The sequence below is a fragment of the Molothrus ater genome, chromosome 1 (assembly GCF_012460135.2).
Source record: "Molothrus ater isolate BHLD 08-10-18 breed brown headed cowbird chromosome 1, BPBGC_Mater_1.1, whole genome shotgun sequence".
NCBI classification, from domain to species: Eukaryota; Metazoa; Chordata; class Aves; order Passeriformes; family Icteridae; genus Molothrus; species Molothrus ater.
This window is the reverse complement of record NC_050478.2, coordinates 27,552,356-27,567,920: the sequence shown is the minus strand read 5'-3', so window position 1 is coordinate 27,567,920 and position 15,565 is coordinate 27,552,356. Positions and strand designations below refer to the sequence as shown.

Here is a 15,565-nt window from a genome sequence, read left to right as displayed (position 1 = left end):
TTGCCATAAACAATTTAAGATTTGTTATTTAAAAGCAGCTAAAGGAACTTTGCTATTAAATGGCATATATTACAACTGAGATAAACCTCTTCATATTCAAAACTTGTGATGTTAATCCAGCAAAAGACACCCATAAAGACAGTGATTTTTTAAAATCAAAATACCTGGAAATTCAATACTACAGAGATACCTTCAACTGAGGATTTCCCTATACCATAAAATGGAGCAACACAGTTTTGTGAAATTTGTCCTGGCATTTCCAAAGTGTTCAAACAGTAAGTCGGGAAAGCAAAGCCAACTTATCAGCACTCAAGCAAAATCCCAATTAATGCCAGTGCTATCCCAGCAGCTTTTTAATTTTACTGCAGAAGGTAGAAATGCTGTAAAACTTCTACCATTTGGGACAGAAAACTCAGTCCAGATCAAAAGAGAGCAAGGTGTGGATTAGAGAGATACAACCCACACAAGGCAACTGTGACAAGATGACACTTCAAAACAAGAATACCAATATCAAAAAAAGTACCAAACAATGTAAAGTGGCTCAAAATATGGACCTATAAAATTCTCTTCATGTAGAAATAAAAGATTGCTGTGAAAAATTATTTCAAATGTTGACATTTAATGACTGCTGACTGGCAAGTCTTTGGTTGTGTCTCATCCAAAATTCTGTACTTACACAGCTTTGGAATTCATTCAGCAGGCACTCCAGTAAGAGCAAAGTATGTGATGTGCTCGGACATTTCCCTTACTAGTAACAGTGAGACTCCAGTGACTGAGATCTGGAGCCCACAGCATCAGAATGGAATCACCATCCAGTTCTGCTTACCACACAGGCAACTGACAATTTAAAATTAGAAGCCTACAGCTAAGGGCTGATTCTATATAACCTCAACTGCCCCAAAAACTCAGAAAAATGTGCCAAGGTCATAACAAGTGCAGACTCAATTTTTCATTTCATTTCTTTCACAATTATGGTAGTGAAATAATTCAAATAAAGGAATGAATTGACACTAAAACCAGTTGAATTAATAAAATTTGACCTCCCGAAACAATATTTCTATTCCTCCCCTTCTCTAGTGACTTATCTTCTTCTCTAGTACATCCAAATCGTACCTCCGAACGTATCCCAGGGTTCTCCGTGTGTTCCCCAACTAAAGTGAGAACCTTTTCCATACTCAGACCTCATCCTTCCCATTTTAGCTGCTCCAAAAAACACTCCAGCACTTAATTACCTTAGGCATACACAGTTCTCAATCAAATATTGCAATAATGGGTCTATCAATTACTAAAGGTAATGCTACTATAGTAGTAGACAAATGACTAACTTATTTTCATTAGGAAATCAAGTTAAAACTTGTAATTGTTTTAAATAAACAGATTTAGCTGCTGCATCACAAAGAACATATCTTAGAGTGAACTGAAAGGGAAAATAGTACCTTATTTCATTAACAACACAACCCAAAGTAATCTGAGCAGACCAAGAAAGGTCAAGGAATTAAAACTAAGATGCAAGCATAAAACAGAATTATTTTTAAACAAGAACAAAAGAAACACTTTGATAAAAAAGTTAAAATTGCAAAAGATAAAATAGATTAAATTCTTCTTATTAGTCTTTTTTAGCATAACATTTTGAGGGGAAAGACACACCTGATCAAATAAACTGCTAATTAAACTCCTTAAAATCCTGTAAGATTATTTTCCTTGGGTAAAGAAACTGAGCTGTTTGATTCCATGAAATCATCAAGATGAAAGCAAGCCATCTTTTCCAAGAATATCTTACCAAAGGTTTACCCTTCATAGCAATTTTAATGCCTGTCCTCTGAAAAGAGCAATGTTCTGAATAAATGAAATCTAAAGATTGGCAATATCTTTTTTTGTCTTTTAGTTCAAGGTTTACTACCTGTGGAAATTAGAGAACAATCCCACAGTATTAAGGCATACCCCATTTCACTTATTTCAGTTATTTCATTAACTTCTGATTTTTCATTTATTAGTTGGAAAAGATAAAATCCTACCTCCCTTACTTATTGTTTTAAAAATTCACACAAAACATTACAAGAGTCCCTAGAGAGAAACAGTGGTGGGTATCACATGCAAACAGCTATCAAATCTGGAAAGAAAGAGCAGTAGGGTAACAGCCAACATTGGATCGTTCTGTCTAATCTAATTTGTAATGATCTAAGTTGACAGTTTCTACAATACCCCATGAAATATGTATCTTTTTATAATAGAGAATGCAAGAAATAAAACACAATTAAGAAAGAAGGTTAGAGAAAGCCTCGGAAAAACAAAGAAAAAATTAGGAGAACTAGAGCATACACTTCCACAGCCAAGGGAAAGATAAATAAAAAATTGGTTTCTTTCAGCCATCGTGTTTTGTGTCACAAAAGTATCCATATAAGCTGTGCAGCATTCCACTGTTACAGAGTGGAAACCTGCATGTTGGCATAGGGAATTAAAAGAATCATGACTTAAATAGCTACAAAACAGAATATCAGCACAATAAATTAATAATGAATGATGAAGTCATAAATGATACAATGTGACATAGATCAAATGAATGACAGATACAGGGTAATGCATGGGAGGAAATGGTGAACTCAAGACACTTTAAAAAAAAACCAACATTAAAGAACACTATACAAAATGGAACGAAAATATGCTGAGGGAAAATGTCATCAACAATGGGTTCAAACCTAAAAGTAGGAGAAGAAGAAAGACTGAAGTGGCAGTCTCCATTTTGAACTTGGAAAAGCTGGAAGTGAATGCTTACATTTTGTACTTTTGTTTATAGGCAACTGGACAACAAATGAAACACATAAAATGAAGAAGATTAGATAATGCATTGACTAAAAGATCTTGAATATTCTCAGAAAAATAAATTCTACACATGAGACAAATGAAAGACATCAGTAAACAGCAAATAAAGCCTAGGATGAACCCTATAGTTGTTGAAAGGAAACAGAATGTTTGCAAAAGGAAACAAAGCAGCAAAGCAAAGCTGCAAAGGAAACAGTCTGTTTGGCATCACTAAGAGATGCCACAAGCTGACATGTTGGCTTCCAGGTGGGAAAGCACAATGGTGAACAGGACAGAATAGGTGCCCACATGACCCAAAACCACTACGGCTGTCACCAAACCTCCTTGTTATGTTTCAGTGTTTATGCCTTAAACCAGTTAATCCAAAGACAGCAATAGAAGGCAGAATGTTCCCTTGGAGCACTTTTGCTTTGCCATTTGGAAGAAAAAACCCAAGACGATTGATCCAGAACTTGTAAACCAACCAAAACAGGAGAGGTGATTCCCGAAAGTCAGAAGTATTTGCTCCTCATGAGCTTTTTTTTGAAGTGATCCTAGAGGATAAAAGTGCATACTGTCACCTATTTAATTTCTTGTTTTTCACAAGAAGATATAGAGGAGTTAACAATGTTAACAATACATGGAAAAGACTATGAAATACTGAAAGCAACTGCGGTCAGTGACAAGGGTTCAAATCCACATAAGTTGAACTAGCATGGTTCTGGATTTGATCTCATGTGTCACAGCTTTTCAGAAGATCAGTGGTGATTTCTGAGTTTTTTTCAAAACATTCCTTGAGGAAAAAAATATAAATGTATCAAGCATTGGACTACAATGATATTTAAGATACATCTGACTTTCAAAACTACTGGTACTACAGTAATTTCTTTACTCTGTAGAAAGTCTGCAGGAGTTGTTTTGTGTGTGTTATAATTTTAAGAGGGCAAAATGTGAAGAGTTTAGGTGCTTTGATTTTTGGAGATCTATAAACGTCACATTTCTTGTCAGAAACAACAGCACATATTGAGTTATATTTCCCTGCCAGACCTATGGCTACAGTGACTACTTGAAAAAGACACACAGCTGTCGTTTACACATGCTGACAAGCACAGCAAAGAGGATCAGTACAAGATTACACCCACAGTTTAATTCTGGATCCTATCTAAATTCTTCAGACATTTTCATTTCTATCTTATGTCAAGTTGTAGCTGTCACACTAACATTAATTATATACTTCCACAGTTTGTTTTTTTACCTTTTATCAAACTATAGTTCATAGATAGATATAACACATATCAAAAACCTCCAAACCTCAACTATCTGACTTCTGCAGCCTTTATCATGTATTGCTAAGGATAATCCAGAGACAAAAAAAAAAAAAACAAAAAAAAACCAAAAAAACCCCCAAAAACAAAAAACAAACAAACAAAAAAGCCAACAAAAAAAATCAGTAAACATTAGAATGCTATAGAATCATTCCAAACAAAGAGGTCAATGCAGGGAATTACATCACTACAGAACAGAGGATAACTCTGATATGAAACAGAAGCCAAACAGATCACTCTCAGAAAACAGAAGTGGGGAAACTTTCACTATACCAAAAAAGTGACTTAATGAAATCAGTGCACTATCAATAGCATGCATAAAACAAACCACAAAAGCCTGTGAAAAAAGCCACACAGGTAGAAACTGCACAGATAATATGTTCTCTATCCTGTTACACATTAACCATGACCATTTTGCCAAGATAGCAATATTTAGTTCATGACGTCATCCACTCCTTACAAAAAATTAGAAATTACAAACTTCCTTTGCTAATGAAAAGGTTATGATGAATCCAGTTGCAGAAAAAATTCTTTTTGACTACCTTTTCTTTGTTAAAAGGCAGAAGAAATGTTCAACTGATGGCACCCCATTGAAATAAAACAATTTCGAAGAGAGGTAAGGACTGCCATGTAGACACCAGATGGCACACTTGTTCAATACAGATCAAAGTGAGTATCTTAAATGGTATATATCACTACTATTCAAAAAATATCTCTGAAATAATTATTAAATTTTCCAGGAAAATGACAGTAATAAAAAGGAACTGTCAGATGAAAAGAAACAGGAGTTAATCAAAATATGATTATAAAAAGAAACAAGTCAACCATGAAGCTTAATTACATAGAATTACAATTTTTCTCTATTTTTTTTTGTTTCCATTGTCTTGAGAACTTTTTTCCTAGAAAATCAAAAATTTCGCAACATTCCTGCTGTCAAGCAAAATTATCACCAAGTCTATCAAATAATTTGTAACTACTGTTTCTCAGGCTTAAACAAGTGACAGAATTTGAGAAAGAGCAGGATTGACTTCTATCCTTTTTAACACTATTTTTCTCCAAAGCACGTGTTTAGAGAACTGAAACAGAAGCAGAAAGACAAGAAGGCCAGAAAAGCTGTTTTCAGGTGTTGCTAAAACAAGTGATTCTTTCCTGGAAAACTCAACTTACAAGTACTTATTTGCAGAAGTGGCAGGTACACTGCCACTTTATTTATTTACAGAGTTACCGGTAAATACTGACACCATTGGAATACCATTTGGAACACGTTCATTTCTCCATGAAGAGCAAGTGATCTTTCATCTGCAGGTCTTTTTTTTCTTCTTGCTTTCTTAAAAATCAAACCAACCAACTAAAACAATCCCCAAACTCAAAACAAAACAAAACACAGAAGGGGGAAAAAAAGTAAAACTGATACACTCCATTTGCTTCAAGCACTGTGGAAGAGCTAGATCTTACTTCACTCTGTTCTGAATTTGACCTGAAGCCGAAAGAGAATCCTATATTATCATGTATCCATGTATTTGGTAAGCTGAAATAATTAGTTTATACATTTGTGACATTATGGTGCCATAGACTCAGATGAGCTTTTCTATTAATTGATAAAGAAAATAAAGTTATTTTACAACGTTCATTGTACTGAAAACTTTACGTTGACTGAATACCAATTTTTTTTTCTAGAGCATTTCTGTTCAGTTGACAGCAATTGATCTTTAAATTCTACATGTCAAAATCATAACTAACATAGATTTTTTACTGTTAAACAGAAAAACTACTGTGTCATTCTCTGGATTATATACAAGGCAATTATAGGAAAAAGATCTTCAGGTTTCAAACAGCAAAAGTAAGTTTGGTATCAGAGCATCAGAATACTTCATTTACAGGCTTCAACAATTAAGTTCACAAAATTCTTTTATTTCACCTTCATAACACTGGGTAGACAGCTGCTTCTGAATAAAAAGGAATAAAAAATGGAATTTTCACAAAAACAAGCCACACAAAAAACCCTCTAATATGCTCATTAAGAGTACCAGGACCTGACAGCATTTATTGGAAGATGGAATATTCAACAACACAAACACTACTTCCAAGGATACACCAAGTATCCCTTCCACTCTTAGAGCACACAGCCAGCCCCAGCAGCACAAAATTGCTTTAGAAGATGTTGTATGTATGTGAAATACAGGCACTGCATCATACCTCCAGACAACAGCATACATTGTAGGGAAAGCATGGGTTATGAAATCTTTAAAAATATACTTAAGTTCATTTTTTCAAAAGGACGGAGGGAAAACACTTATTTTGCAAAAGTAAGACATCAGGCTAACAAAACTACTTTAGCAATGACATGTTTGATAAAAAATAATTTGTGTATTCTTTTTTATTCCAGGATAGCAAATGAAGTTGAGAGATTTTTAAAAGCTGTGTTTTTATAATATAGATTACCTCAAATAGACTTTGAAAATCTGTACATACATAGTTGAGTAGAGTAAAACCATTAATCTCTCAATTTACTCCTGAGAAATGCTATTTACATCTCTTTAGAGTGTTTTCCAAAGAAACAATCTATTCTATAATCTTTATGAAGAAAAAAAAGTGAAAGAAATGGTACAGCTTAGAAAAGCAAATGTTAAAAAACATATTCAGATTTATAAGAAATATAAGGAAGGTGTTAATAGATATCTGATTTATGCAATTAGCTATTGATTTCTATTACCTTAGCTAATCATTAGCTATTAATTTTTGTGAAATTATTTAGCAGCAGAAATAATGATTTGTGATGCTTATAAAAGTGTGAAATTGGAATGATAAAGACAAAATTATAACGATTTTAAATAAACCTGGCTTTAAAAGCTATGCACTGAAATGCAAAAAATCTTTAAGAGGTCTCTACATATGGCTTGAAAAGTATAAAGCATAAACAATTCATTAAATTCTGTCTGCAAATGCAGCTGTTATACAAAAGAATTAAGTATAAAGCCTAATGTCTTGTTTATTTACATTCATTTGTCATGTACAGAGTAAAAGTATGGTATGTTTAAATTTACCCTTATATATTCACTTACATGGTCTAGGGAAGTTCAAAATCAGAAAGGTCTTGTAAACTTAAGTTACATTTTAATGCACAATATGATAGCTACCGTCTCCAAAACAATGGAGTGCAAATGGCTGGGCTTTCTCTCTGTCTTCCCACAAAGAGAAACACAGACAAGGCAGAGAGGTTTAATGCTTTCTTTGCCTCTGTCTTCAACAGCAAGAACAGACTAAGGGGGTCCCAGTGCCCTCAGCTGAAGACCATGGTTGTGAGAATGCTAAATTCCCAGTCAGCCCAGAATTTGTGTGGGATTCACTGCTCCAGCTGGATCCCTGGAAGTCTATGGGGCCTGATGGGGCCTTATTAGAGAATACTTAACTGTCTGATGTCATTACAAAACTTCTTTTGATGATTTTTGAGTGGTCCTGAGAATCCAAGGGGTCCCAGTTGACTGGAAGCTGGCAAATATCCCAGTCTTTAAGGGCAAGGAGGACCCTGGAAACTACAGGCCTGTCGGTCTCACTTCAATGACTGGTAAAATTATGGAGAAGATTTTTCTGGGAGATACTGAAAAACTCTCAAAGGACAACAAAGTCATCAATCAGAACCATCATAGCTTAATGAGGGGAAAGTTCATCTTGTCAAACTTGATTTCCTTAGGTTATAGTGAATGGGGTGACATCAGACTGGTGACCTCTTACTAGGGGGGTTCTGCAGCACTCCATATTAGGCCCAATTCTTCTCTGCATCTTCAAAAACCACTTGGACATGGGACTTGAAGATATACTAAGCAGGCTTGCCAATTAAACGAAATTGGGAGGAGCTGCTGACTCCCTCAAAATCAGAGAGACCTGCAGAGGGTCCTAAATGAGAGATCTGGGCACTTGCCAACTGTATCAAGCTTAACAAGGGCAAGGGCCAGAATCTGCACCTGGAACAAGGCAACCCTCAATGTATGGACAAACTGGGGAATGAGAGGCTGGAGAGCAGTGCCACAGAAAGGGACCTGGGGTCCTGGTCAATGGCAAGTTGAACATGAGCTGGCAGTGCCCTGGCAGCCAGGAGGGCCACCTGTGTCCTGGAGGGCATCAGGCACAGCATGGCCAGCCGGGCAAGGGAGGGGATTGTCCTGCTCTGCTCTGAGCTGGGGCAGCCTCACCTCAAGTGCTGTGTGAAGTTTTGGGCACCATAACATAAAAAAGATAAAGCTATTACAGCCATCAGAAAAAGTTCAAAGGAGGACTACAAAGATGGCAAAATGCCTAGAGGGGAGGACATCAAAGGAGTGGCATGTTCAGCCTGGAGAAGAGGAGACTGAGGGGAGACCTCATTGAAGTCTCCAGCTTCCTCACATGGGGAACAGGAGAGGCAGGCAGTGATCTTTTCTCTCTGGTGACCAGTGACAAGATTCAAGGGAATGGCCTAAAATTGGGTCAGGGGAAGTTTAGGTTGGACATTAGGAAAAGGCTTTTCACCCAGAGGGTGGCTGGGCTCTGGCACAGCTCCCCAGGGAAGTGGTCACAGCACCAAGCCCAACAGAGTTCAGGAAGTGTTTGGACAACACTCTCAGGCACATGGTATGGTTCTTGGAGCTGACCCATGCAGGGCCAGGAGCTGAACTTCAGTGATCCTTGTGAGCCTCTTCCAACTCAGAGCATTCTGTGAATCTATGAGTCTATACAAATATACTGTGAAATATTTGAAAGGTAAGAGATAGAAATACATAGAGCACTCACAGGGTTCTTTAAAAAGCTTATCTAGCATTAGGATACAAAATACTGTTCTGGCACACAATTAATGTAGAGAACTGTACAAGGGAGAAGCACTGTCCTGACTCTGAATAACCTGCTTCAGTCTTAGTCCTCTCACACTTCCAAATTACAAAAGGAAACTGAGTCTCCAATGTCATGTAGAAGCTGTGAACACTAGTGTTACAGGTGTCAGGCCAGATGGTCAGGTTTTGGCTGGGATAGAGTTAATTTTCTTATTAGTAGCTGGTATAGCACTCTGGGATTTGGATTAGTATGAGAATCACAGAATATTCTACGTTGGAAGGGATCCATAGGGACCATACAAGCCCAGCTGTTAAGTGAATGGCCCATACAGGGCTCAAAACCACAAGCTTGGCATTATTAGCACCATGCTCTGACCAGCTGAGCTAACCTGGTATCAGCAATGCCAACAAAATAATGCTGATAACACATGGATGTTCTGGCTGTTGCTAAATCATGTATACCTCAAATCAAGGACTTTTCGGTATCTCATGCTCTGCCAGGGAGGAGCTGCACAAAAAGCTGGAAGGGAACAGAGCCATGACAGCCTGACTGAACTGACCAAAGGGATATTCTACACCACAGAACATCATGCTCAGTATATAAACTGGGGGAGTTACCCAGAAGGGGGCCAATCACTAGAGGGGGGAACAGTCAGTGGTCAATGTTTCTCTTTTACAGAGAAGCCCTGCTCACAGGGCAGCAAAGATGTTATCTTGCAAACTGTGTGTTGAAGGAAAGCAGAGAACTGGAGAGAACTGAAACAAAGACCAAAAATTCAAGCAGAGGAACAAAATCTTTCTTAGACTGATAGCAGTATTTTTCCAGAGTGCAACACCATACAGTGACAACACAGTATGCCACTGAAAGTCAATTAATCTCTTTATTACGTACTACAATGTGTGTAGATATATTATGTAACACATGAAGCACCAAATCACCACAGCATGAGGGGAACACTTCAGAGCAATCAGACTTGTTTCCATTTTGCACAGAAGAACTTTGGCAGTTATTACATGGGCTTTAGAACAAATCAATCTTGTATTCCTATGGATTTCTGAACAATGCCTTATATTATTCCTTTTTTTATTACAACTATGAATGTCTTTCCTGCAATAATTTTAGTTCTCTTTAGTCCTAGAATCATGATTCTCCACACCCTAAGAGCACTACATTAGGTATAAAAAAAGAGAAGGGAAAGGAAGTAGAAAAATGGGATTTGAGATACAAAGGGTTCAGTAAGCAGAACACCAGGCAAGTCTTCTTTCTGTGTGAACATATGCATAACAACGCTAAGTTCAACCTACCCAGGCAGCTGTAAGATTCTATGAGCTCTTATGCATAAGGAGGAAGGGTACTTTCTCTCAATGAGGAAAATAAAGAAGTTTATCAAAATTTAATTTTCGATTACTCACACTCCTAACAGTCTGAGTTAAATTAATCAGCTTGGCTTGAGTCATTCCTGAAGTTCTGAGTAACAGACAAGGAAAGAGAAGCCATTAGGTAAATCAAAGCTGTGGCCCAAAATTAAAACAAGCATTTAAGATTGGGTCAGGAAAATACTTGCTTAATACTATCAGTGTACATTAAGTAAGGTATATGCTAGTATAATCATAAAATGTCTAAAAAGTTTTATGAAGAAAATAAAGTTGTGCTGCATGAAAGATGAAGTTTATCTAACTCTAACGTGAGAGGTTGCAATATTTCCTGATATTAAGAAATATACTGGAAGATGAACCACTTATGTCTGAAGAGATATGGGAACACTGCTCATCCCATAACCTGGAACTAAATGCCCTTTGATATTTTTATGCTCTTTTTATAGGTGGTATGACACATCACACATGAAAAGCTTTGTTTTCTGAACAAGTAGGAGAGCAAATGTTAAGGAAAAGTGTACAGTGATTAATAATAAAGTACTGCTTTCAAAGGAAGGAAAGATGCTAAATATTTCATCAGTACAGGAAGCAAGAGGTTTTGCTTGTCTTCTCAAAATTCTATCCACCATGAAAGTTTAACAAAATATACATTGCCTAGTAAGACTAGGAAGCCAAACAAACTGAAATAACAGGGTCTTGTGACAGTCATAAAATGTGCAGTCAATCAGCAGGCTGCCTGTAGATAAGGAAATTACCAATTATTTTACAGCTATAATTCAATATATTTAAATCTACCCTAACAAGTATCCTTACTACTACAGTGAAGAACAGCTATTAAAGCTAAGTTTAAGTGCAAACTGAATTTTTTCTTAAGCTTGTACAGCTCTTCAGTTAAGTACCGTGTTTCCCAGCTTTCTATTTTAGCAAAACAATATTTACCACAGCTAAAAAAGCACTAAAATGAGAAAATGGAATACATAACAAAAAGAAAACATCAATCTAATTGAAATCCCTCAATTGAAAATGTCCACGGTGTAGGTCATGTGAAACAATATTATTATGAGTACGAGCCTCAACACATCACCGCCACCATCATTTACCGTGTTTCTGATTGGAATTTTCTTCGGTTCTGTTGGCACATCCTGAGGAACAAATTTCACCGGTTCCTTAATTTGCCTCCTTGATCTTTTGGTCCCATCTGGTAAGGTTTCCATGGCAATATCAGCCTCCATATCGCTGCTACCTGCCTGGTCACACTCTGAGCATTGCCTGCAAAGTGGAAGATTTTAAGACTGCAGTCACAAGAGCAGAAGAAGAAACATATTGAAGTGTTTGTATTTAAGATAAATTCAAAAGTCAAAAGTCAAGAAATCAAATGGACATCTAAAATGTACATTTTAAGCAACCAAGCAAAACACAAGTAAGAGGTTCTTATTTTCCTGACTGTACTTAACTTTGAAAACCAAGATTCTGAAAGTAGGAATTAATCTTCAAGAAAAATGCCCCCTATTTCATTATTTTCATTCTACCACATCTTCATTTTTAAAGCTGCCCACTGATCTCTAATCTATTAATTACTGTAGCTGCTGCTGCAGTTTAATTATAGAATTATACAGTGGTTTGGATTGGAAGAGATCTTAAAGATCATCTAGTTCCCACCCCACTGCCATGGGCAGGGGCACCCTCCACTAGACCAGGTTGTTAATCTTTACAATGACATGCTGCTCAATTTATTCCAATGAGAGCATGCTTTAGTGGCAGGGATTTGGAGGACATGTTTGTTACAAAAATAAATTTTAATATGCATTTCCTAAGGGAGTGGGTTTTAAATCTGAAAAAAATAGTTAGGAGAAAATTACAAATAAAGAAGGTAGAGAAATGTATTAACAAACTTGGAACACTAAATTGAAAAAAAAAGCCTACTGAGTTTCTGAAAAAAATACAAAATCACCATCAGAACTTCAAAAATTAAGAGATGCCGAAGTAATTCTATTAACAAGATAGGAATTCATCAGGATTTGGTTTTATTTGCAAAAAATCATTTTATGCAAGTCATAAATGAGGATGTTCAGTAAAAGTATGGTAATGAAAACATAAACATTACACTCACTGGAAGAGCCAGTTTCAATTACTTCTCACACTACACTTCCAATTCAAAAAACTACAAGTCCATTCAAATAAAGTCCAATTCACCACTGTTCTCCTATCAAACATTTTTTTTTAATAATACCAACCAAAAAAAAATCAACATAATGTTGTGCTATTAATTGGCATTAACAGGGATTAGCACATTAAAATTATCTAAATGATAAAGCAAATTTGCTTTGGAAGGAGACAAAACAAAAACCCCATGTATTTAATTATTTGAATTTAAATTTTAATACACATTTGCAACAAGAAGGCATATCCATCCTGTATAAACAAAAGCACAAAGTCAGATACACATGTTGTGTTTGAGTCTATTTGTTGCAATTTACACATTCAACAGGAATAGTTCTGTGAACTTCAGTGAGGGCTAACACAATATCATGTCCATCAATCTTCCATGTTTTCTAGTTCATCAAAATAATCCAAGCAGATCTCTCCTAGCTACACCAAAAGACACCAGGAGTCACCATGGTTTGCTACACAGACCAGTGGCTATCAAGTCAGAATAGAATGAATCTAGTCATGGACTGGGTAACAGATCAGTGCAATCTGACTAACTCAAGAACTTTCTCCTTTAACTTTTCCATATGTAAATTTTAGATAATTGTGACTACATTGTAAAGTTAAAAACATTCATCACCTCTTGTCTCAGAAGAACTTAATACAGGGTGAATAAGACACATGAAAGTACTTGAAATATTTGCTGGTCTAGAAAAGCAGAGGAACAGGGTAGATTGCAGGAAAGGTAACAGTTTCTCCCCCGTCTCATGTAAGCATGGAGTATTTATGAAAAGCCAAAGCTTTTATGAAAAGCCAAAGGAACACAGTTTATATCCTTTTCAAACAGTCTGGGGCCAGCATACAAAAATATAGTCCTGTATTCTTCCTCCTTGCTCTGGTTACAGAGAAAAGGGGGATGGAGTTTTCAGCACTGTTTAATTCCACACCATGCACATCATCACTGGGGGCGTGGGTTCGGCAGCAAGAGCCGAGCACCAAAAAGTGATAATTTGCCATCTTGCTTGGATCTCTCCAGAGAGAAGGTGCTGGCATGAGCTGGCCCCAGCCCTCTCTCCACCATTGCTGGTCCCCTTTGCATCCCAAACCCTCACCTGAGCTGATGCTGCAGAAACAGCTGGACAGAGGCCAAAAACCCAGCCAGAGCTGGCAGTGCCAGTGGTGCCAGTGCCGGGACTGAGTCAAGCTGGGGAAACGCTGCCAAACACAGCCGAGCACAGCGCTCTGGGAAAACCAATGGGAAGCACGATGCCAGGGATCTGGCTTCTGAGTTTCAGCCTAGCTCCTTGCTCCTTTCTTCACACTGGGGCAGGGGAAGGCTAAGCTGCAAGGGCTCTTCTCAGCCTAAAGCCTTTGTTCAGCAGCACTATTTTTGGGAAACATTATTTTTGCTCCCACAGGTGAATACCCTTTTGTGTGAAAAACCCTCTCTCTCTCTCTCATACACCTTTTGCATTTAATACTGCCATGGTTATTATTTGCTTTAGTAAATCTCTCCCCATTGCTCCTCCATTATCAGGAGGGGTGGGAGAAAAGGGAGTAGCTTACTTGGAGTTTTGTTCTCTTTGCTTGATAAAATGAGCACACTCCTCTTTACAAGCCTCAGTTTGCTACACAGACAGTACTTGTTAACACCTCTAGGCCTTAAGACACTAGAATATAGAAAAATATAAGGGACAATAGCTTTCACAATGCCACTTTTTACGGTTATATGTTTACAAAATTTGTGTGAATATACACACACAAATATGTATCCACATGCACTCAAGTAAATAAGGGCACATAAACCAAACTCATATCACTTTAAGATTTTATGGAGAAAGGCATTCCAATGATGAAGGAGAGTGAAGCTTTAAGTAATAATATTCTCTCCAAATCTTTCATGCCTGCTTAGCTAGAAGTTACTTTGAGTTTCTTTATTTCCATAAGATGGATGCATTGTTCTTAAACCTGTCCAACCCACAGCTTTAAGGTGAATTTCTAGTTAGTAAGCATCAGAGAGCATGGCCCTCCATAACACTGCAGCATCAGTCATGTGATTAATTTATGTACTGAAAAGCTCAATTGAAAATAATTACTATGATCTGCTTATGCAATCGTAATCAATATCTATGAAAATATTCAAAAATTCTATGAGCTGTTCTTAAAAAGCATTTATTTTGGTAAAAATATGTCCCATGTATAAATTATAGAAAAGCCTCCATAACTTAAGAGCTACATTAAAATGACACTGTTATAGGAGAAACAAATAGTCATAGGGTTTTACAACAGTGTTTGGAGTGGGGAATCCAGTTTCTTGGATCTACCACTCTGCCGGTATGATTTAAACAACTGCCCTTCTTTATCTCTGTTATTACAAGGGAAAGACACCATTTTTCTGAACCTAGGTTCAGACAGTTTTACAAAAAATACCCATGCAGATCACTAAAATCCTGAAGTTTCACTATTATCCTATTTAAATATATATGTGAAGCATTGTAACTTTTATGTTACTGAGGAAGACATGAAACATCTTGACCAAAAGATGAGGTACTGCATTCAAGTTACCTAAATTCTGTTTTTATGAACAAGCTTGCTCTGAAACAGGTTGTGCAAGTGTGAAAGCAGTCAAAAATGAAAAGCAATCAAAATTACAAAAAGCCTACATCTAGAAAAGAAAAGCAAAATCATACTATGATGGAAGTGAGGGTGTTGTGTGAATCACATAACAAAACTTCATATAACAACTATATCAAAGGTAAAGGGGGAAAGGAGTATAAACATGAACTTACAAGCAACCTCTTGATTTACCAGAACAGGCTCTACTGTTATAGTCAACCGTGTCTCATCATCCCTATTACAAAACAGACAGAGCAGTTTGTCTGTTAGCTCCCACAGAGCCACAGAAATGCTATTACAGATACACACTCCTCTGACTTGGAAACAATCTCTTTTCAGCTCTTCTTATAGTTTATTTCAACACGGCTCTTGAACTTAAAGTACTCTTCCCATTCTGCTGTTTAATCCCAATATAGTAATAGAAAACAGCCACATGACTTCTTTTTGGCTGTGCCACAGTCATGCTCACTTACTTTCAGCTCTTCAAGGACAAGC

The 15,565-nt window shown here is 36.9% G+C and overlaps 1 protein-coding gene across 4 annotated transcripts in view; it reads right to left on the bottom strand.

The window, feature by feature from the left end:
- Positions 1–15,565, bottom strand: part of PHF14 (PHD finger protein 14) — a 162,248-nt gene that overhangs the window by 98,494 nt on the left and 48,189 nt on the right. For all 4 annotated transcript variants that reach the window (XM_036402062.2, XM_036402071.2, XM_036402080.1 and 1 more), the window contains one exon: positions 11,407–11,575. In XM_036402062.2, the coding sequence (XP_036257955.1) occupies positions 11,407–11,575 (169 nt within the window). The remainder of the gene's footprint in view (positions 1–11,406; positions 11,576–15,565) is intronic.